This window comes from Aulostomus chinensis, chromosome 6 (assembly GCF_037954235.1).
Source record: "Aulostomus chinensis isolate RoL2024-O1b breed Wild chromosome 6, RoL_Achi_v1.0, whole genome shotgun sequence".
Lineage (NCBI taxonomy): Eukaryota > Metazoa > Chordata > Actinopteri > Syngnathiformes > Aulostomidae > Aulostomus > Aulostomus chinensis.
In genome coordinates, this window is record NC_141325.1 from 29,069,609 (window position 1) to 29,094,287 (window position 24,679).

The following is a 24,679-nucleotide window of genomic DNA, read 5'->3' on the forward strand; positions in this document are numbered from 1 at the left end:
GAGAGTTCTCGTGCTGGCTGGGACGCTGATGTTGTTGTTGGCTGACAGGAGTTCAACTCAAACTGGACCGAACAGTCGCATGGAACTTCCGGCTGTCATTACTGAGAGTGTGAATCCAACTGTGTGTGATGGGGATGGTGGAAAAAAAGCTCTCCACTTTCACCATTCTTACATAATCTCTGCCTTCCTCTCACCTCCTCAAACCCCCCATGACATTTTTACACGCTGTCCCCTGCATGTTCTCCCCTCTAAAGGAGGTGCAGACACGGCTGCCATTACCAAAAGAGTAGGGACTATTTTGGTTCAGATTCTCCACTACCAAAAGAGTCTCCTGGAGCAGCCTCAGGGTGACGGCTCAAACCTGAACGATCCAGTGCCCCGGTGGGCGGTGCTGCCCCAGAACGCTGCTGCCATAAAGTCAGTAGAACTGAGGTTTTCCAGGGTGTGCAATGTCTGTCAGCAGGGGCAAGAGAACCTGGTGAGGCGCAGAGCGGCTGCTGACTTTCCTCCTGTCGAGTTTTGTTCTATTTATTTTCTGATGGTTGACATTGAAGATGTCACAAAACCCGATCAAATGTTTAAAAAAATCATGAAATGGGATGATTTAATTGTGTGATTATTAGGTTGGCAAAATAACGGATTAATTTCAATTAATTACTTCAAACGATCAATAAGATTTAAATTAATTACTTCATTTGAAAAATGAATCAATTAGAGAATGTAATGCAATTAATGGCGCTCTTGACCCTTGACCCTTAGGGTTGGGTTTAGCTGTAACCAGTGGAGGGCAACAGCTCACCTTGGCTTGTTTATTCCATTTATTGACATATTTATAAAATCTATTAGAACTGAAATATTTAAAAGGCTTGTCATGGCCAAAGTGGATTGTTGCGATCAATTTAGATTCATAGCGAAACATGTAAACATTTGGATTCATTTAATTGATTGACAGCCCTGCTGATGACGCTGTTTGCTCGTCAAACAAGTTCATTCATTTGCTATAATAAAACACCAAAAAGTCCTCAGTGTAGTGATGGTGTAGATGTACGTTAGGCTTTTTAGTACACACATTTTTACTACTTCAAGTCTCTGCAGGAAACTCATTGAAGGACTTTTTCAATCTCTGTCTAATACATTGGATATAAACCATTACTTGCAATGTTTCAACAACAAGCCATGCTTTTACTACGACTATTATTCTTGAAAATACTTCGCCTGCAATAACTGCTTTTGGCAGTAAATAAACACTTTAATGTCATTAGATAATGAAACTAGAATGAAATTTGAAATTTTTTGCATATCTTTATATTTTGTAGAGCTCAAGAGCCGAATGTGGCAGAAGGTGTGCAGCAGGCTTCCTCAAAGCTAGAACACTTGGATAGAGATGTGAGTTCCGAGCGCCCTCCAGTGGTCGGTAAGTAGTCGGGGAGTGAATGTGTGGAATTTTTTCAATTGGTGTTGTAACTGGAAGATCTTATCACACAGAGGGCCATATTTTGTGAGATCAGACTACAATTTTATATTTTAAGTTATCCTTCACGCTGCATCTTGTTTCCCAGCTTTTTCTCTGTGTCCAAAATTATTCTCAGCAGGAGCCAAACAAATTAAAACAACCAAAATATCAAACAAATAAAACAAAACACGTATCTACCACAGTGAATGAAGGCAGGGAAAACTATGCTGAGTTAGGCTTTAATGTATGGATGTACCTCAGGGCCCAGCACAGGTTCACTAGTCCGACAATGTAGCCTTGCTATGTATAATATTTACGTTTACATTTTTATTAATGACCGTATCGACATCTTCATAAAATAATTGCCTCAGTGGTTTTTGACATTTGTTTTGCCTGAATTCACTCGTTATGATGTTTTTTTTTTCTCCTTTTGGAGGTTTTCTGAAAAACTTGAAAAAAATACTTTGGCGATTATTTTAAGAAGGAGACGATGTGTAAATGTACATTCCCTATCGTGAATAATTGTTGTTTAAAAGTTGTACTTTTTTAATCATTAGTTTTTTTTTTTCCTCAGGCATTTCTCTGCACACCTCACACCAAGGCGGGGTCCTTTTATAACAACAACATGGCTGCGTTCTGTAAAGGCAGACACCGGTGGAAACGGACGAGTTGGTTTCATGTTTTGTCGAGAACTCTGACCGGTAACATCTTCTTAACTGTTCTACAGTATCTTGAGTTTAATGTTACTATGTTGAGCTGCGAACCCGAGAGAACGTTGCTGTCAGAGAACCTAAAGAACGTCAACGTCGCAGTTACTAAACGCGTCTGCTGAGTGTTTCACTCTCGTTTATTGCTGTAACTCCAAGTGTAGCTTTCGCCCTGATATAAGTTACAAATCTGAGGACACTTGTAAAATTAATGACATTTGTTAGGTGATTAGTAATCGGTTTGGCTCGTGTAAACGGCCCTCGCCGGTTCTGAGGAACTCGAAGAAGAACCTTTCGTAATCTAGGACAAACTTTTGCTTGTGTGAACTGAGGTGCGTTGACTGCTGAAATTAAAGCCGGTGTGCAGCCGAGTCCAAAACAAATCTGACAATGTGCTGTTGGTCAAACACGTTGTGAGAGCGACACTGAGAACACAAACTCCTAATTTCAATGTCTGCGCCCATAAATTTGAGTCTCTGACGTCCCCTGTGCAGTCAGAGAGGCCAGGCATTGTGATGTGGGTTAGCTTCCTCTCCAATCCTGTGATTCAATGAGCTGCTTGGATTTGATGCCCCTTAACCCATGTGAATCATTGAAAGCACCCCTGCATCTGCCTCTCTGCACCCCAACAACCATACTCCTGGTGAGGAGCGTGATGTCAGTCACAGCGCAGTGGGCTTCTGGGAGGGCGACAGGAGTCCTAATGGCCCGTCTGTGATATTAAATGGAACTGGGAAAGACGCCCAGTTTTCACGTGTTTTAGTTTTGTGTGATTTCCTGTATTTCCTATGAATCCTTCACGTTGCTCCTGCAGGGAAGTTTGATTATGACCTGGTGGTTATTGGTGGTGGCTCAGGAGGGCTCGCCTGCTCCAAAGAAGGTGAGATCATCCTGAACGTACCTCTGTTCTCTGCCCAGTGGTTTCTACCTGCCATAAGAACCTGACTGTACATCTCTGATTCACAGCTGCACAGCTGGGACAGAAAGTTGCTGTTTTAGATTACGTGGAGCCGTCAGTTAAAGGTAAAAATACACGACTGAGAGTCTACGCTGTCTGTTTATTACAAAGAAAAATAATGATTTTCACTGCATATAACATATGGAATGATTCAAAGAGATTATTGTCAAGTAAATGTGGGGGATACTTCTCCAAATAGGCACTAAATGGGGTCTTGGTGGCACATGTGTTAATGTTGGCTGCATTCCTAAGAAGCTGATGCACCAGGCTGCGCTCCTTGGCGCTGCGGTCAAAGATGCGAAGAAATACGGCTGGCAGATCTCAGGGCCAATCTGCCACGACTGGTAGGTCCAACTCTGCTTGTTAGTTGGGTAATTAGTTCTCCTCATGTTGAGACGCTTGCAAAACAGGAAATAAAAGGCTGAACAGCACCATCTAGTGACATAACGGTTGTAGTACACAGACAGGACTTGGGTGGAACATTAATGAGAATGGTTGCCTTGTTTTCCTTGTGCAGCACATTTATTGTCTTTGGCATGCAGCAAAATAACCTTGAGGATACTTTGGCCTCATTCATGAAATGTTCCTACTCTATAGCACTGTTTTAGCCCTGGCAACCACTCAGCCCTGCAAAGACTTGAATCTTACAGTCACACATCAAGGAGTTAAAAATAACCATCAGGCTTTGCCTTCCATCTGTAAGACTAAATGAAGCACTGAGTTCATGTTAAACTGTGACGTGATTGTGCTCATGCAGCTATCTTTATGTACTACATCCACAAAGAAAATGTACACAATCTATGAAGGAAGAAGACAAAGGTAGAACACGTTAGCTCAGCAACCTGGAAGAGACTTCTAGATGGTGATGTGTCCTGCAATCAAAGCAGGAAAGACGGCTGTGTGTGTGTGTGTGTGTGTGTGTGTGTGTGTGTGTGTGTGTGTGTGTGTGTGTGTGTGTGTGTGTGTGTGTGTGTGTGTGCTGTGAATCTTTGACTTCAGCCCATTCATCAGATAGTTGGGCCTGACTTCTTCAAAGAAACATTCATGTATTCAAATCCAATTCATCCTGTAGTATTTTTTTTCTGCGTTGATTTTAGTGTTTTGGTGTCTGTGATTCAATGATGTGTGTGAGCCTCCACACAAAGTAACGACATGCTACCCAGAGATTTTCCTTGTGTCAGTCCACGTCTGCAGAAATGTTTATAGTATTCAACCTTGTGTGCTATCAGGGCCACCATGGCAGAGGCTGTTCAGAACCACGTCAGGTCTCTGAACTGGGGCCACCGGGTTCAGCTCCAGGACAAGTGAGTGACCCCTTAGATGTGATGGTTTCCTGTCCTGTGTATCTCTGGTGTTGTGGGTGATGGATCCTAGATGTCATGACCATGTCTCACCTTCTTACGGTGTCCTACCTCCTGCTTTTCAGTTTTCTCTGTTTACTGTCAGAAAAAAACCCAAATTCCAGATAACTTTCTGAAGTTATTCTCTTATTTATGTAAAGAAAAGTTGCTGAAGGTACAAGAGACCAAACAATGCCCATCCAAGTGTTCCTCACAAATAATAAACGGTGGGAGTGACGGAAGCACAAAATGTAAAATAGAATTTGAAGTATTTTTCATAAAATGTTTCAGTGGATGATTCAGATTGATTGAACCTCCATTTTCCAGTCAAATAGCACATCGTCATTAACCTGCCTGTTTGATTCTGATCAAGGAATTAAAACAAGTAGGAATTAGTTGGACGCTCCCTCTCACTGTCACAAACCTCTGCTGGCTGCTGCCCCTCACCATGACCCCTGCAGACTTGTCGGCAGCTGCAGTGTTTGAAGTTTCCTCCCTGCAGACACGGCTGCATTTCACTAATTCTTCAATCAAGTGCGATTCCATTGTTGCTGTAATATTTTTGAGGTCTTAAATGATCAATGGGGACAAAAATGATTGGCAGTGGCCGAATACAGAGGAAGAATGATGGAACCAGCTACTGTGAGATGGAGTCATCTTACAGAGCACTTTTCCAAGTGTGCATCTTCTTTTTGCTACTGAGAGACTCAGATTGTCACTGTAACCGTCCGAAAACTCAATGTGCCGTCCAGAGACAGACCTGAAATTTGTTATTAATTTGAGTGATTGCTTTTGTTGCTAAGATGATGTCGTCCTGCCATGTTATCGTGTGCACTGATGCCAGTTCAACAGAAAAACTTTCATTGATAATGGTACATTGATACAGAAAGTGTTGTCATTGCACCGTGTCACAGCCGGGTCACTGCGGCGGTATTAGCGCCCATCTATGTCATTTACGCCATAGATGGCGTTTATCCTAGGGCGTAGACCCAGCGTACAACCCTCAATCTGGTTCTAGAGTTACCTTCTGTGCTGCAGGAAGGTGAAGTACCTGAACGTCAAAGGAAGCCTGGTGGATGAACACACCATCAAAGGACTCAGTAAAGCAGGCAAAGAGGTGGGCTGCTATTTCACACCCAGTGCGTCCCAATCCCATTTACCACTGGAAACCAGTCACAGCTTCACAAATCACTGGGAGGATGTCTGTATCTTGGTGTAGCTGGTATACTGTGTTTCTGTCACCTGCATATTCTCGTTAGATTGAGGCACATGAGAGTGAGCTTTCACAGAATACTGACCGTTAGCTGTCGTCTGGCAGTTCTGTGCATGAGCAACGGCAGTTATTTCCCACGTTCCTCCCCTCTCGTACAGATGAACCTGACAGCCAAGAACATTGTGATTGCTACAGGTGGACGGCCCAAATTCCCCACGAATGTAAGACGCACTGCTTTCATCACCTACACCCTCAATGGGTTCCTGTTTCTCTTGTGTTTTGATAAAAGTTTCATTGATAGCAACAGAAAATCTAGAATCATTCAATGTTAATTCAGTTAATTCAGACGCTGTAGATAAAAGATTAAAGTTTGACATGAAACTTAAAGCGTTGGGTCGTGAACTCTGTACTTTTAATTGTACTGGTGGAATTATGTTTCTACCACCAAATACGACTGATATCAAATCAGTCTACAATTTCAGCAGCTGAAAGCACATCTGGGTAAGAGAGTAAAGTCTGCTGTTGCTTAGGAACAAGAAACCTTGTGACATCATCCTTTTAACCTGCTCAAGCACAGTCAGGTCAGAGCAACGGGGAGCTGAATGTGGTCTGAGGTGACATAGACAACTCTCTCTACAATATTTGTAAAGGAAAATTGAAAGTCAGGCATGGCAGCTTATCTCACCTGAGGAAACACCTGGTCAAGCTCAAAATACATCTTAAAACTAGAGAGTTTATTGCCTGAGAGTCCGCCTCTGCAGCCGCTGTGGCTAACGTTAGCTACATGTGGGATTTGAGATGTTTGGACTAATTTTTCACAACTGGACACTTGAAAGTAGCTGAAAGGGCCATGTGTGATGACACTGGTTCAGAAGTGACGATATAAAACACACGTGGTTTGCTATTGGAATAATGGAACTATTTATATTTCACATGTGCATTTATAGTAACAATTCAGATGTGATGATAAGGTTGTAAGAACTCTTTGGAACTGTCATTGCAGATCCCAGGAGCTGTGGAACACGGGATCACCAGTGATGACATTTTCTGGCTGAAAAAGTCACCCGGCAAAACGTGAGGATGCCTCCCACGATCTTACCTCCAACTTAGAGAAACGGGGTTGCTAAACCCATACCAGCCCGTTTTGTTTGCTTAAGAGTTAATGACATCAACTCCTGATGAAACACTTTCTTACTCCTCTAGGATTGTTGTTGTCCCTCTGTAACTACAAGGGAAACTGAACTTGTGCTGTATTACTAACCACCATGCCATCTCACACACACACACACACACATGCACACGCACACACTTCATCCCACTGTCATGCACTGTAATCATTCATCGGTGACATGTAGTTTGTTTTTCTCTCTTCCTGTCAGCCTGTCTTCACCTCGTGATTCAGATTAGCAGCGTGCATCCTGACTTTAACAGAACGAGCCCTTTAATCCAGCCATTTAGCGGCTGTCATCGCCTGGTTAATTGGTCGTTCCCCGACGTTTCCTCTTGGCCCGGCATCTAGACGGTGACTAGTGATTGTGGCGTACCTGGGTTGTGCTGCTTGTTTGCTTGATGGTGACAGATGAGCTGAAATAATGATTCTCATATTCTTGTTGTCATCTGGGACAGATTCTGATTGTTTTTGGCTAATAATCAGTATTGTTCTCAGTAGCACCTATTTCCCCCTCGTCCATTTTGTTTAAAAACACCATTCATTTTTTGATTAATCAAGGTGCAACTTAGTGTGCAGTTCAGCTTTTCTACCACTTGGAGGCAATACAAAATCACTCATGGTCAGTGAGGTGCTCGTGGCCAGTCTTGTGAAGGTGAGGACACTACAGCCACCCTTAAACAATTACTGCTGGAGCATTCACCCATTCAACAAAGCCTTTGTATACCAAGCTGAATTATCCACTCAGAGACACCACTTGAGCTCAGGAAGTGCTTTGATGCAGGAATGAGTTGAAACCACCCTGGAGGCACATAGAGTTTGGCTGTGGGATAGCGTTAGCTTTCGCTTCCTCCATAAGGGTACTACCATGCACGCTAGCTGGAGCTGAGGATGTTGTTGTGTTGCAGAGCTGTAGTGTGCAGGTGAGGCTGTTTCTGCTGGCAGGGATGAATTGGGAAGGGGGTCCAGGCGAGTGATGGGTGTCTAATGGACCTTGGAGCACATGCACATCTGAGTGACAGATTTGGCCTCAGGGCCGAAACCCTGGGCTCACTGCCATCGTCATGTGATCAGGGGAAAGTGGTTAGCACGTGCCAGCAGGACTCTGATACTAGCCAGCAGCGGAATGAGCTGGAACACAACATGGTGGTGAAGAGAGGGTTGAAGGCTGCACCACAGACCTCTTCCAGTCTAGTGCTTGAGTAAAACAAAAGTTAAATGAGGTAAGAAATTAAGTAATAACTGGAGTTATTTTTCTCACAGACTTAATTATAGTCAGACTTCTTCTTGTAGTTCCCTTGGAGCCGCCTCCTGCTGGCCTTGAGCAAGAATGCAGGTTTAAGATGCTCCGCTTTAGTTACACATTTTGACCCGAAAGCTCCCTTTACTTTTTTTTAAAGGACTCCACTTAGAGACCCCGAGGCAGCCTGCCATCGACCGCCAAAATGCAGAAAATAAGAGCCATACAATCAGTTTGTGTTAAAATGTAGAATACAGGCTTTGATGAGGAAGCAGATGAATACCACATTACAGCATATTAAAAACAATGAAGGGTCTTTGTGTCAAAATAAATGCTTTTATGGGTGTTAACAGAAAAATGGTCTTCTCATCATAATTTCTCATAGCATCAGTAACTGTGGGTTGCTCTGAGAAGAACAGAACTGGAAAAAATATTTTTTAACAAATGATCTGTGAGCAGAAAGGTCAAAGCTGGACTGGCATCAAGCAAAGCCAGACTCGGGACAGAAAAATCCATTTCTAATCATCGTTGAGACTACGTGGAACTGCTCAGGGTTGATGGGTAGCTCCTTAGCATGCACTACCACTCCAATGTCAGATGTCAAGTCTTCAGAGATTCATAATCTGTCTGTAGGGCTTCAATTGGAACTGGCATGATAAGATGAGTAGCATCAAACCGGAGTGGACCAGACAGATTTACTCTCCCCTCACTTCTGCCCTTATCAGACATGTGTTTTTTCACTGCACTACACCACGATGTGCCACGCACAAATGAAAGTGGAGAGAAAGGTGTTGAAAAGGTTCCAGTGGTTAAGCAAATTCCCACTCATTCATCTAACCAGTTTTAGTATCTATTCTACACATACTGTTGCATGTCGCTCGGCAGTGTTTTCCCCCTTTCATTCCTTTTGTGTCTTAATTTCACTGTCATTGCAGTGCGTCAGGGTCTCCTGAAATAATATTTTGTAGTTGAAAAAAATGTGTAGCAGCTGCACAGACTCCAGACCAGAGTGAAATAAAAAAACACAATGAGGAGCAAAAAGGTGAGGCGGAGAGGAAACAGTTTCTTATTGATGAAAGTGTGGCATCAAGCTAAACCTCTCTGCCTGATCTTCCTTAAGCCGCCTCACAATACGTGCTAAGTGCAGCTGTGCATTACACAGACACTGGGAGAATGGGCAACAGGGCTTTTAGTAGTTAGTGTTAGCATGGACAAGGGTGGGATATGCCGCAGGCACCCCGAGCTGTCAGGTAGAGCAGACCTGAGGGAAGGAGGTCTGGGTTGGAGCCGTTAAAAACAGGGCAGAGAGGGGCCTCATCGGTGCGGGTGACGTGCTTCACTCAGCAGGCTGATGTGTGGACTTGAGCCCTGAACATGGCACACCCCATCCGCCAGGATTAGCTTAAACGCTAGAAATTAGCCGCCCTCAATGCCGCAGATCTTAGGGTTGGATTAGAAGTGTGATTCACCTGGACCACACACACACACACACACACACACACACACACACACACACACACACACACACTCACACACTCATAAATAGCTTTTACGGTCCCCATTTTTCTACATTTTCTTCGCACTTCTCCACTTCTCTCTGAAGTTCTGTAATTCATCACCTCTCTAATTCTAGGATTTTAAGTAAACAATTTTAGCTTCAGGTCTGATTTGTTTTATTTGGCCAAAGTACACCACAAAGAATGGCTGTCACATGCACCAGCTATATTTGGATTGTTCTGCTGAAGAACCTCTCTTTATTTGTGTTTTGCAGGCTTGTGGTCGGAGCCAGCTGTATCCTTTGCTCATAAATGGAGCCACTGCAAAGAGATTGCTGATTATCAGCTACGAAACAGTAAAATTATGAACTTCACATTGGCACTGGCATCAGACCTGTGTCAATTATTAGAAATAACCCCGTCACTCAGTTGGAGGTGCTACACTTACAGACTGTCAGTGTCCGTAATATTAATAAACTTCCCATTTGTGAAATGAGTTGAGATTTGTCCAAATGCAACTTTAAATGCAAGAAAACCACAATGATCCTCAACCGGGGTTTGGTCAGATGTGGCTCTGGAGTGTGCAGGCTTCCTCACAGGCATCGGCTTAGACACCACAGTGATGGTCCGCAGCATCGCCCTCCGGGGGTTTGATCAGGTACTGCATGCTCCTGGAAAAAACATGATGATGGTGATTTTTTTGCCTTATTTGATGCCAAACGTTTGTTTTGATTCATACAGCAGATGGCAGGTCTGGTGACAGACTACATGGAGTCTTATGGGACCAAGTTTGCATGGAAGTGTGTCCCCAAGAGATTAGAGAAACTGTCCTCAGGAGCCTTGCAGGTGACCTGGAATGACACCCAGACAGGCAGCGAGCACAAGGACACCTTCGACACTGTGCTGTGGGCAGTTGGTGAGTGTGACTATCTCACACTAACCTGCAGTAGTTTAATAATGTAAAATGTCTCGTTTTAGCACCACGATGGATTTTGTTACAAACTGCAGAAGAGGGTGAGGTCAAATAGAGAACAACACTATTTAAGAACCATCACAAACCAGTTAGCGGCAAGTACAAATGGACCATAAAACCATCGTCAGCGGTGGCGACACGGTGGCCGATCCATTTCAGTAATTAGGGAAAAGTTTTTGTGCAACTGAGTCAAAAGATGAAGCTCACATACAAACACGATGTGTGTTGTTTCTGTGTGAGGTAATAAAACAAGCAAGAACCGGAACGCTGGTGCACCAGCTCTCTCCACCATAACCCGCTGTCGTTGTCATCCTCATTAGAGTTCTGTGTCAGCAGATAGCAGATAATCAAGGCTGAAAACAAAGTAATAAAGCCTGAGGGATGGGGACAGCCAGGGGAAGTGTTAATCATCCAGCACTGGCACTGTGGTTGGAGAGAGGCAGGACTGGGCAGGATGCACCCAGGCACAGGGTCACTGGATTCCCCTCTTTGTTCTCCCTCGCTGGGTCTTCCTGCTCATGCCAGCCCTGAGGAAACCAACCCTGCATCTGTCACTGCCATCCCTGCCCGCAGACATTGCTACCAGGCCTCCTCCTCTATCCACTCCCTATTCCATCATTTCACTTCTTCCACCCCATCAGTAATGTAACAATGAGGGAACATCCGTCAGGGTTACAGCGTTCACAGACAGCACTGTGCTTCCGAATATCTGACTACCAGGCTTTTTCAGTTCTTTAACCTACCTTATGTCGGTGTGTGTGTGTGTGTGTGTGTGTGTGTGTGTGTGTGTGTGTGTGTGTGTGTGTGTGTGTGTGTGTGTGTGTGTGTGTGTGTGTGGTGAGAGGGGGTCCCTGTGCCCTGAGCGTGCGACAGTAACGAGGATGTGCGTGACCCTGCAGCTGAAATGACGTTTGTTCTTTCCTCCCGCGGCTGAATTCCCACCTTGTCTCAGCGTGAGACTGCTGGTGACAATATATCGCCGGGTATGTTCACATGCGTGAGATGCTGCAACCCTCTGGTTTCCTCTCTTCTGTGGAATGGGACTTCGTACCTCAGCACAGCCAATAAAACAGCCGTGTAAACTATTTTGGTGTCATTCCACAGTGCACAAAACAAATTGTATTTTAGCCTGTTTTACAGTTCCTGAATCCTTTGTTATTTTCATTGCTGTCCTACAACTCGTATCAAAACAAGGTTACATGTTAAAAGGCTTTTCAGTAGCTGTCCTAACTTTGGCAGCAGGTTTGTGCCACCAGATTAAGTCTATCGGGGTCTCAGTTTGCCGTATCCATGACTGCTTTTGTTCCCAGTGAGAACCGGTAACTGCGTGGCTGTTGCTCTTTGATGTATACGTGCAGGAGTTATGAGTACAAGGCCACTTCCCTTTACACTGCCCTTACACTGGAGGCCAGCCAGGGTCCCAGGCCTCTGTGGAGTTATTAAAGGCCAGGGGGGACCGGGGGGACAGTATCACCACTGTCTGCTACATCCTTCTCCCTGGCCCTGCCTCCCTCCACCTTTCCCCTGTGCTTTCCTGGCTGCTCCCTTGTCCAGGTGTGCCCGCAGCAACACGCCAGGAAACAGAACATTTCCACACTTCCTGTCTGCATGCAGACTGTGGACACATCTTCCTCCTCACTGCACACCACGGTACTCAAGGATGTCATTTAAAATAAAGTCCCATGTTTTTACAGGATGTTTGAATCATTATTGCCCTTTTTCAAAGGTATATTAGGCAATGATGACAGGCCTGGAGGCTGCTCCTCTGTCCCTTCGACTGTTTTGTTACCATCAGGATTTGTGAACTGTAGAATTCAGGGAAGTAGCAATGGAAATGGTGCTGAACAAATAATCCAGATATTACTGAGATTACTGAGGCAAGTGCAAATGGCAGGAGCTGCAGTTGAAGGCAGTAAATGTGTTAGAACTGCATGTTTTATATGAAGTGTTGTTGTGTTTTGGCGGTTCCCCGGCCTACATTTCATACTCACCAAATGTAAATCCATAGAAGTAGTTTTGTTTGTAAAAACACGAGTTTATTCCCTTCAGCTCTCCACCAAAATCCAACAATCAAACACACCCTCACAAAGAAAAGTAAGCACAGAAAGAATTTTATTTTGTTTTTGAAGCATCGCTTTGAGCCAACATTCATTTTTAATCGAGTATAACTGAATCTGTGTCAGATGAGCATGAGTGTAATTTATATTTGGCGTGCTCTGTTACTCCGGGGGCTTCATTTATGAAGACTTCGACACTCTGATCGACCCTCAGTTAGAGTCAATGAACACTGCCACAAAAAGCTGCTCTCATGAGGCCAGAGCCCCGTGTGTCTTTGTAGAACCCTGTCACTCTCAGTAGAATGGACTGCTTCTTTAATACGTTTTCATGGTGCTGCTAATGAGCCAGAGATCTGAGCAGAGTGGCTCTGAAGGTGGGAAGGAGTGAAGAGAGCTGAGGAGCTCCTCTACGACCACCACAGCCAGCGACCGCTTTACAACGCACTTTTTTTTTTTTTTTGTTGCTAGAACACATCACTTTTGATATCTTGTGTGACATGTTTCCCCTAAGACCCCCGCCTCTACCTGCCCAGCACACGCACACACGCACACACACGCGCACACACACACACACACACACACAAACGCGCGCACACACACACACTGCCGTCCCTTTTGTCTTTGTTCATTTGATTGATCAGATAAGTGTTCAGCTCTCATTTCAACTGATGGAGGTTTGTTGTGGCTAATTAGTCCAGCAGTCTGGAGGCTTTCCCCTCGGAAGCTTTGTTCTGTGTGTGTGTGTGTGTGTGTGTGTGTGTGTGTGTGTGTGTGTGTGTGTGTGTGTGTGTGTGTGTGTGTGTGTGTGTGTGTGAGAAGGAACGTCACTCACCATGCAGCCCACTGTTGCTGTGTCCTTGAGATACAATGGAGCAGAGATATTTAGGGAGAATGTCTATATTTACACTGGACGATTTTAAATAATAGAGAAAATCTGAAGGTATTGATTGTATTTCTGGACAGTGGTAAAGGTTCTAAAACAGAATATTAATCACTCACTCTCAGCTCTGACCTCTTCCAATGTCCGGCTGTTCTGATTTTATATAAAGAATAATATGCAAAAAACAACAACAAACAAACAAACAGTTGATTGGATTGTTAAAAGGTGTGCGTGTGTGCGTGCGTGTGTGTGTGCGTGCGTGTGTGTGACTAAGGTGTTCCTCAAAACACAGAATTCCCATAAAGAATCTTCACACAGACTGTCCCAGTGTTGTGGCCACACAAGACAAGAAAACATTTGGAAGTCCTGCTTTTGGGAATTGGTCTTTGCTGCCCTACTTCCCCTCTCTCCTCCCCTTCTGTGCTTTCCATCCCTTCAACCACCCATGCTGAGGAGTCGACAGGTCCCTGTAGCCCCCCTGCTCTGAGAAGAGCAGGAGGACGTTGTTCTTTGGCTCCAGCCAGGAAAAAGGGTCTCGGGGGTTTGTTATTTTTGCTGTCCGATAGCATCTACATGGGTACCTCAGGGCCGGGTGTTTATTATGCTGCCCAGGCAGGTTGTGTGGAGCGATTGGGGGGGGTGCGATGGGGGAGGGGGGGTGTGTGGTCTCTGCTCCATCACCATGGAGACTCTGTGTCGACAGCATCAGTCAGTTGTCCCCTAGGAAGTGTCAGAAATCGCACCTTAGGTTGTCCCTTGATGGGCTGATGGGAGTCCAGCTGCTCCTTAGATTATCATCCTCGCTGCGTTCTCCATGTCACCTTTGCTTATTAAAACAGGTCGACATGGATGAACACTTCAAATAGTTTGAACATTTAAGAATTAATTATTCTCCTTGTATCTGCAGGAAGAGCCCCAGAAACCAAAGCCCTGGGTCTGACCAAGCTGGGTGTGCAGCTCAACAAAGAGACAGGGAAGATACTCGTGGCTGCGGACGAGTCTACGTCTGTGCCAAACATCTACGCTTTTGGTGACATAGGCGAGGTGGGACACACACGCACGGCAACTGTCTGCATAGTCATGTTGATTTTGATTGTTTGCAGCAAGTCCAAGGCCCTCACATAGGTTCCTTTAAACAGCTGGCAGGAGATAAAAGCTTACACCGTTGTTTAAACTTTTATTGAGACAGAAAACGTGAAACAGCCAAAGACGAGCAGAGAAGTGCCGTCAAAGACGACGCTGAAGCTTCCTAACTTCATGCTTTCAAACACGGTAGCGGTACTAAAAGTCAGCTTTAATTTTCAACAAGACCACGAAGACACACGTGCTGTAAAATGTTGCACTGCTTTTATGAAGTCATGCAGGGTAGTAATTATACATGCATATGTATTTATAATCTGTAAGACTGGAAAACTGCTGCGGGATTCCGAAGGCAACCTGGTCATCCTCCCACAGCGTTTGTCCACCAGTACTTTGTTGAATGATGCTAGTTTGGTGTGTGTGTGTGTGTGTGTGTGTGTGTGTGTGTGTGTGTGTGTGTGTGTGTGTGTGTGTGTGGTGTGTGTGTGTGCGCGCGTGTGGTTATTCATTGCTTTCATTTAATCATTTGTAACAGCGCTGGTCATGTAAATACTAGTTATCCCTGCTGTGTAATGTCAGTGTTTCTTTTTCACCACAACCAGCTGTGTGCTTCCTTCCTGCCTCCCAGGCCTCATGACACACACTCACACACACACACACACACACACACACACACACACAGTTGCAATGTGTCTTCTTGATTGACAGCTTGCTTTGACGAGTCGTGCTTCATCCCAATCTGTCCATCAGCTTCCCGCAGCAGGAGTTTTTTTTTTCCCCTTTTAAGAAGGATGTTGCTATGTTCCTCACTTAGGTTCTTGTTTTTTCTTCTCCTCCTTGATTGGAGACACCTCCAGACTGCCAAGAAATGCATTATGATGACGTGTGCTATCTGCTGTGTTAACAGTTACTGGAATATCAGCAAGCACATCCAAATGTATGCAGTGGATGTTTTGGACAACAGGATGTTGGTGTTGGTGGTGATTTAACAGGTTGAAGTCATGCCTGTAGAATTGCCCCCCAGCACTACTGTTTCCTGTGCTCCTCAGTGTGTTTCGGTGTGTGTGTGTGTGTATCCATGACAATGTTTTTTTTCCCCCTTTTTGGCTGACACCCTGGGCAGTAAGTCCCAAACACAGCAGCAGAGATTTACGGTTAATTACCCTGAAATAAGTGAGTGTTTATGGTCTCAGGGTCGTCCTGAATTAACCCCAACGGCCATTAAAGCAGGAAAACTCCTCGCCCGCAGACTCGCTGGTCACAGCACTGAGCAGATGAACTACGATGATGTAAGAAACACACACACACACACACACACACACACACACACACACACACCATCTTTCCACAGTTTGCATCTGTTGGGCTTTTTGACCTAAATTAGCTGTTGATATTTATTTTGTAGGACTTTATGCAATGCAACTCACATCCACATTCCTCCTTGTGCAGGGGTAACGGTGTAGTTTATTCAGGAATTGCCATCTTTAAAAGCACCACTTGTTCTTTTTCAAACTCACAGTTCTTTACTGAGAACTGATGAGATCTATGGTCTATGGAGCTAAGCTAAGCTAAGCTAACTGGCTTTAATGAACATGTTATTGATAATGGACTGATTGTTGACTGTTGCACTGATAGCTGATATTGTTCTGATAAGAAACGTGTCAAGATTATCTCAATGTAGTGTGTGTGTGTGTGTGTGTCCGTGTGTGTGTGTGTGTGTGTGTGTGTGTGTGTGTGTGTGTGTGTGTGTGTGTGTGTGTGTGTGTGTGTGTGTGTGTGTGTGTGTGTGTGTGTGTGTGTGTGTGTGTGTGTGTGTGTGTGTGTGTGTTCCAGGTGGCCACCTCTGTGTTCACCCCTCTGGAGTACGGTTGTGTGGGTCTATCTGAGGAGGAGGCCGAGAGGAGGCGTGGAAAGGACAACATCGAGGTAAGATCCTGGAACTGAGATTAGAAAGAAAGGAGCTTTTGTATTTTTCATTTAAGACTCCCATTCATTTCGAATTTAAGTTCAGGTTCATTTAAATTCTTGTAACGTTAAACTCTACATGTGAAATATTAGCATGGCTCTCCAGGTTTGAAGCACTGGAGGAGCTTCCCCGGATTGTTGTGCCCCTGTGATGGTCAGGAGCGTCAGCAGCATTAAGCTAAAATTCACATTTTTTAACATTCATGTAATGTTCTGCCTATCAGGGACAAAAAGTGTTTTTGAAAGTTACGACCTCAGAGTAAACAGCCAAAGTAGAAGTGATGGAAATATTCTCTTCATGCCGAACCGGCTGGCTTGGTTTCTTTGGTTTGGGCATGACGGGCCCTTGACACAGCAGCCGTGTTGACAGGTTGCTGCAGGAGAGACATCTGGGTAAGTGATTGATTCGGCTCTACTCCTTATCATGCAATCTGCTTTTCTGGAACAACTGCGACACATCTTCGAGTGGGACCATAATTAATTATATTAAAGTCAAAATGGCTGCAGTGAAAAGGGACCTGACAGAAGGAGGAGAGCGCAGGTCGTGTTGGGAGGTGTTTGGTTTTGAGTTTTACCTCCGTCGTCCTGCCTTGTTCGAATCATGTTGCAACAAGTACAGTTTTTTTTTTTTGGAATAAAGTCTGGTTTAATTTGGAAACCTTTATTTGTATGAATCAGTATTTGTAAGGGTGAAGCCTTGCATTTCAATCTGTGTAAAGATCTCACCAACTCTGGAATTGTCGTACCTGCGTCCACCGACATGAAGACCGTAGACGGTCCCCTAACCTCCGAACACATATTGAGACACACAGATAATGTCACAGTAAGCGGCTCTGTGTATTCTGATATTGTGTGCGTGAGTGGCGTGCCAGATGCTAGCCAACACCTGCACAAGGCCGTCGATAAACGGTTTAGCCGTCAAAGTGGGGCTCCTGGCCGTGACTGACAGGTGAGCAGGAGGCCTGATTGAGGTGTGTATGGGGTGATGACAGGCACGCTTAGATCTGAGGAGGAGCTGCAGCTCCGGCCCCCAACAGCTGCACGGCCCTCCAAACTTGTGTCGGCACGCTCGCCTGTAGAATAAAACACGTTACACACATACACACACGTCTTCAGTAAGGGGTTTGAAATCCATCACCATAATGGGCAACCACTGGGAGTTGTGCTCAGATTGTACACTGTTCTACGCAGGGGGCTTGAATTGTATCCCACTGCTCCCAAGATGAAGTGTTACCATTTTTAACCGGTTCTGTCATTGACGAATTGTTGCTGTCCGGTTTCCTTACATTCTGGAGGTTGCAGAGATCAGCAAGAGGCTATTTTGAAATCCCTGTGAAATATGGATGGGTTGCAGACAGATTAGAGGATTAATGTGCTCAGAACTGAGGTCCAGTGTTACATTCCCTGTCCTTTCTCCTGTTTATATGTTTTTAATTGTCCGTTCCTGCGTTCCGTAAAGGGAATTTATTCATATTTGGCACAAATGTCCATTTGAGCTCAAGCATGTATGGGGTTGTCCAAAGTCAGGGTCTAGTCTCAAGTCACAACACAGGTTTTTGGCCATAACTCATGAATTTGTGCGCTGAGTGTTGCAAAATTTCACACAAATGTCTATTAGGATAAATGATGACGTGCAGGTCAAAGTTCACCTTCACTGTGACATTGTAATGTTTTACAAAAATATTTTTCTGGCTGTTATTTGCAGAGGCATAAAACTGTGAGACAATAATTCTAGTTTTCTCTGTGTTTATGTCTGTGCAGGTCTACCATGCCTTCTACAAGCCTCTGGAATTCACAGTAGCAGAGCGCGACGCCAGCCAGTGTTACATAAAGGTTGGCTTCCTCTGTGTTTTTAAGCGAAATACACATTGTGTAACGTGGGTTGCTGAGCTGCTGCAGCGTATTTGCCTCGCTGCTGCACAAAGTTTGATGAGACTGAGGAAATGAAATGATCTCAGCAGCCCCGTGACTTGCTCTTCTGTAGCTTGAGTAGCGGCTTTAGAAATGATCCCTGAAAGCTGAAAAGCGAAAAAACAACCGTTCACACACCTGCAGCTTCAGCTTCGGGAGCGAAACTGATTCTTGGCCTCCTCAGGTGATCTGCGAGCGGGCCGGAGACCAGAAGATCCTGGGTCTGCACTTCACGGGCCCAAATGCTGGGGAAGTCACACAGGGCTTTGCTATGAGCTTCCAGTAAGTTGAATCATTCACGCCCAGGATTTCTCTTTAAATGGGTTTGTTTGGTTGTCGTTACTCTCTGAAAGTCATCAGGATGCGGAAGATTTTACTTCATTTTTCAAACTCAAGTTCTTGGCTCACAAAAAATCAAAAAATACATGACCTTATGTTCAGTTAATGGTGCCCTGGATTGTAAAGTCTCCTTTTTTCAGTTTTAGTAGAGAATAACTTGAGCCTGGCTGAGTTGCTCTACCTGTACTTCCCCATAGGATGGGGCGGCAGCACCGACGACAACAACAAAGCTAACATTCTCACTGATTTGTATTTCAGTGCAAGAGTCAAATTTAAAACCTTATTCTCTCATCATGAATTGATTTGCTGATGTTATCAGGAGCAGATTTGATGAACTCATTAAGAGGAAACTTGAAGACCTTAAACTTAGATACCGCAGGGAATTGAATTGCATAGTAAATGTTGTGACTCGTTTGGTAAAAAGTTAGGATAAAAAAACCTTCAACAGTATGTTTTGTTTAATAGAACCTCTAACACCAGAAAATATCTTGGGCGTTATTTGTTGGGGTAGATAAAACTGTCTGTTTGACACACATGTAACAGCCATGAAGCCATCAATCACCCAGACTGACATCTATGACTCACTGACGGGGAAACATAACCCTGCCCCACCTTCGTGTCTCGAGCTTCATTGCTCTCATTTATGCTGGGGAACTGAACTCTTGTAAATTGCTCATTAAACTGAAAATGAAATAGATTACGAAGCAAAGACTTGTCCGGATGAGGATGGGAGAAACGTTTTATTGAAGGATTGGAATAATATTCATGATAACTGCGTTATTTACGCTTACTTTTTTATTTGTGTACACATGAAATAGAAAATATGCGATTGGTCAGGAGGGATCACAAAGCCACAGTCTTATATAAAAGACCAGTAACCATGAGTTGGGGCATAATTGACGGGGATAAAGGACAACAAAAAGCTGACGCTTAAAAAAACTAAAACAACTGCAAAGAAGGAAAGGTACACTAACATTTAAGAAAATAATTAGACATGTAATCAAATGTGATGACAGTGTGAATGAGGATAGGAGCTGGAATTAATCCCAGCTAACGCAGATGAAACTAAACAAGATGCCATTGATACTCTTTGTCCTGTGCAGATACTTGATTTATTAGAATCAGGTTCTTATGATGAGGGGAACAAAAGTCTGATAGATAGATTTAATATCTAAAAACACAAGAGTCGCCTGTAGATGCTGTCAGACTCTTCAAACTGTCACTCAGCCTCAGTATCGCAGCACGAGCAGATGGTGCTGCATCAATGACCTGTGTGTGTGTGTGTGTGTGTGTGTGTGTGTGTGTGTGTGTGTGTGTGTGTGTGTCTCTCTCTCTCTCTCTCTCAGGTGTGGAGCGACATATTCCCACCTGTTGAAGACTGTAGGCATCCACCCGACCTGCGCTGAGGAGCTGATCAAGCTCAACATCACGAAACGCTCTGGCCTGGACGCCACAGTCACGGGCTGCTGAGGTTAGAGCCCCTCGGTCTCTGAACGCACCTGAGCACACGGGTCTCTCGGGGACAGTAGGCCGAGGTTAGTCGGGGCCCAGTGACAGCCTGGGTGTGTTCTGCTCTCTCTTGTTGTCTCTGTGACCTCGGCAGGTCTCTCTGGCAGGTTAGTGTCACTGAAACGTCCTGTGGTGGTTATCAGTCATACATGCAGGTTGTGTTGTCAGAATCTTAGACTGTAGATCAGGTTCAGCCCCGGCCTCAGAGTGAGCGTCTTTTAAATAAACAGACTCATCAATCAGGATTAAGGCCCGGCGCTCTGCGTTTTGTTGAAAATCTACTAGAAACGTGGACCGGGTCTTCGTGTTTTTCTGAATGTATATTCTACAAATATTGTTGTTTCACTGGCTGTACTTCCTGTCCATTAGTCTTGGAGGTGACACATACCATACTCCCCTCTCCCCGCCCCCTCCCCATGACACTGATGGATGGCCTCAGGGCCGTCTCAGCAGTGACACCGCCCCATTTCCCATGAACACACACACAAGCAGCTGGGGGACTGGTGGTCAGTAAGGCAGCTGAGACCTGAGCAGGGGTCCCAGATTGCAGCAGATCCACTCTGCTCTTCAGATGAGAGAATAGAGGAGGGCTACAAACGCCGCTGCCACAGGGTTGTCGCAGCCAGGGTGGGCACCGCTACAGTGTATTACTCATCTTCACCCAAAGGTGGCACTGTTGCCCTCCATTTCTCCTGTTGTGCCAGTGGAAGACAGGATAAAGTAGTCAGTGGATAAAACATCAGCTCCAAAGCATTCAGCTCGCGCATTTAATTCCTTTAATCCCCACAAACAACATGTGCCTTTGGATGAAGCTGGAAAGCGGAGCGGCTCTGTTGGTGCCAAGCTGATAAGAGTTATCTGCTGTGTATTTACATGGATGGCAGGTTCGCTCTCGAGAGTCATCACACTTTGAGATAAGATGAGTTGTTTATACCAATAAAACAGTTAAGAGACCCCACAGTTGGCGCAAGTGCTCAGATGCTGCCTGTACTGGACATCTTCAAGAAACGTTTCAGGTTTATTAAGCAGAAGGGGAGGGGAAGGGGGGTGGCGCTGTCAATAAATGGGGGGGGGGGGGGGCCTAAATGGAGGCTGGTGGGTGTAGTTTATTTTTATGAGAAGTCTAATCTACCCCGGCTGATTAATGATTCTGATGAGGGGAGTGACAGCGTGCCAGGAGATGGAGAGAGGAAAAAGAGAGAGCGGGCTACCAGGTTTATTTGGACCTGGGCCGGGGGAGAAAGAGCTGAGTTTCAGCTGGGTTAGGGAGAGAAGGGGGGGGGATTCCTGTGTGCTCTGTTCAGGGCCGAGGTGCTGACTGAAGGACCCTGACCTCCGCTCAGCAGGAACAGCTTGACTCTATCACTCTGAGCACAGAGGGCTCACATGCTGCACGGCAGAGGGGGGGGGGGGGGGGTTACGGATGTTCTGTGGGATGGACGGAGACACCAACCAACCAACCAACCACCACAGAGAGGTTGCACGGGGTAATTGAGTCCCTGTTCCTGAGCTTAACAAGCCACTTCAGAGACCTCAGGTTGGGCCCGAGGCAGCGTGAGGGAAGTCATTCAGACCATCAGTGGAACTGTAATGTCTGTTTGCTTTGTGGCCTCCTGCTCGCCTCAGCTCTCCGTCGTCTGCGCTGCTGTTTTACTCGCACGACGTGAAACTGTCCATCCCACAATATCATCAATATCATACCATTGGTGTGACTCCAGGAAACCAGCAATCCTCAGCTGTGCCCCGTGGGGGGAGGTCAGGGTTCAACTTTCAGGCCAGCTAATGATGACCTGCGCTAAAACCCAAAACTGGGGAGTGCAGGCCTGATGTCCCCTGGCCACCAACATTCGTCGCTGTAAATAGAGAAGTCTCATTTTCCATTAAAGCTTCGCTATACATAATTTATATGTAAAGTAATAACACTGGAATGATGCAGTGTCACTATTAAAGTAATGATGTCCACTGACTGAGTGCTCGGTGTTCTACTTTACTGCGTCCGTGCGTATGTGCACATTCATGTGCAAGTTCTAGTTCATCTCTTCCCTCAGCTGATGCAGTGCGTGTACACCAGGTTGAAACTGATACCTGTGGTTCTGAACTGAAGCAAAGTGCAGACATGAAAGCTGAACATTTAAAGAGACACTCCTGAAACTACAGAATTCTGGTTAGCTTAGCTTAGCACAAACAGGTAAATAGTAAGCCTGGGTTCTCTCTAAATGTGATCGAAATGGGTCCGCACCTGTGGGACTCCTTCGTTGTTCATCAACAAGAAAAAGCCCCATCTGACGTTTTTACACAGACTTGGTTAACTAGAGCTAGCTAAGATGTTTGCTTTAATGCTAAGCTATTGTGCATTCCAGTTGGACTCCAAAGTCCCAAGTTCTTAGTTGGAAGTTTCAGCTGGAACCCCCCTGAGATGGGACTTCCTGATCGGAAGCTTGGAGATAACTTGACAAATCTTGAGCTTCCACTTTACTCAGTTGTGCTGCATCAAATCATTTGAACCCTTGGAACCGTTCATCTTCTTTCCACGGTGTTGCTACGATGTCTGCATGTACGTTATTGTTTTTTTAATTTAAATTTTTTACTGGCAATAATGTCTTTACTTTCCTCACTTTGAACGTGGTCAACTCGGGTGTGATGTCACTCCCGTTTGCTGACCATTAAGTTCTGAGTTTTAAAAAAAAAACGAAATAACGAAATGACTCGCTGCTGGCGGTAGCTCGATAGCTCCCACACAGACACCACAGTAGCGACCTCTCTAACTCCTGACAGGGAAGTGATTCTTGAGAGGAAATGAACCACTCTGACATTTAGCAGTTTTAAATGGACCCCCCCCCCCCCCAAAAAAAAGAAAAAAGAAAGACAAGGTGATATTGTAAATATGGTCCCTCAGTTGATTTGTCCAGGTTATCTTAAAACATGCTACATGGCTCAGCCTTCATATTAAGCTGTGTCAGCGAGGGTGGTCACACTTTGACCCTGAGTCGTCTCTGCTGACAGGCTGCTCTGCTATGCGGCCCTGTCACTCAATCCTCTACACCAACAATGGCAGAAATTCCAGTGTGTTTGTTTGGTTAAGAACAGCTCTCTGAAACCCCTGAACCTCCTCAGGATCCACAGCAGCCTCACTCACCCTGAGAATGAGGCTGGTGTCAGTTCTAACCCAGACAGCGGGAGTAAAGTTCAGCCGCCGTCTCAAGAATAGTCAGCCCCATTTAGCAATTGTGTCTCTTATGTCCCTCTACAATGGAGCAAACAGGCTAAATCCACCTTGAAATGCACTTAGTAGAACATGTCAACATGTCAGGGTGCGCTCGGTTCTACGCTCCATCTTAATCCAGCCCATTGAATGCTGACAGTTGTCTGTGAGTCAGACATTCACAAGGCCTTTGTCACCTCGGGTCTTGAGCCGTAGCAGCCTCGCTAGAAGAGCACACGCTAAAACACACATGTTGGCTATAAAGCCCCGCAGCCGACGCAAAAGCCTCAGGAGGAGGAGAAACCGATACATACCTTGTGTAAACATGAGTGAAAAAGGGCTATGAAGAGAAAAGGCTGGAGCTGGGTGAGGATTATCCCCGAGAAATGAATAGGGGCCAATTATGACTGCTCTGTTGTACTGCCAGTATCTGGCTCAAGAGCTGTCAGCCTGAGATGCCTGCAGGGTCCGGAAGACGTCGGATAGGGTCCTCAGGAGGCTCGATGGAGAGAAGGGGCCCTCAGACTGGTAAGCCTTGGTGGGTCTCCCTGCTGGTCTTGTACATTTTGGCGTTTTCTCCCTCACCTGGCCTCCCAAGTTCAAGACAATTAGCTCAATTACCCAACTCCAACCAGGCTCTCAGCCTAATGGTGGACTCCCTTGTTGCATGCACTCCTCTGGCCAAGGACGCATTTTTGACTGAGGGACTGTGACTCCCAGTCAGACTGCCCCAAGGTTGTCTCGCTTGTTTCTCACATCTAAAGACGACATATTTTACTTTGCTACAACTGTTGCTGCAGTCACCATGTAACCAGCCTCCCTTCTTGACTTCTCCTTCAACCACAGACGCTGAGAGAAAGATCAGCTCTCATCAGAGTGCGGACCTGGTGGGAGCGCGGCTGAGGTGAGGGTCTGTGAAATGAGCTTATCTGACCCCTGATAAGAACAGGATGCTCTCGGGAGTAGGCTCAGTACACACGGCTGCTGCAGCAGCCTTTATCTGAGGGGGTGTTTGAAAAGGAGCTTGCTGTAGCTCTGTGGTTGAGTTTGGACTGTCCGGACGGATCCAGCGGGCCACAGCCTGCCGGTGCCTGTGGCCAACAACATAAAAGGGTGTACAACGATGTGATTGTGGTTTTGATCCCCGGATGACATAAAGAGAGCCGTTACAGTTGCCAACCTCAACTC

General features: G+C 45.4%; 1 protein-coding gene across 1 annotated transcript; it reads left to right on the forward strand.

The window, feature by feature from the left end:
- Nucleotides 1-2,027: 2,027 nt before the first annotated feature.
- Nucleotides 2,028-21,331, forward strand: txnrd2.2 (thioredoxin reductase 2, tandem duplicate 2). Its single transcript, XM_086207422.1, has 17 exons — nt 2,028-2,154; nt 2,975-3,040; nt 3,127-3,183; nt 3,318-3,462; nt 4,348-4,422; nt 5,497-5,575; nt 5,830-5,892; nt 6,675-6,745; nt 9,851-9,870; nt 10,142-10,233; nt 10,317-10,491; nt 14,393-14,529; nt 15,759-15,854; nt 16,399-16,491; nt 18,292-18,363; nt 18,626-18,723; nt 20,127-21,331. Exons 1-17 carry the CDS (start codon nt 2,079-2,081, stop codon nt 20,254-20,256), a joined length of 1,545 nt encoding a protein of 514 aa, XP_086063548.1. The 5' UTR covers nt 2,028-2,078; the 3' UTR covers nt 20,257-21,331.
- Nucleotides 21,332-24,679: the final 3,348 nt, after the last annotated feature.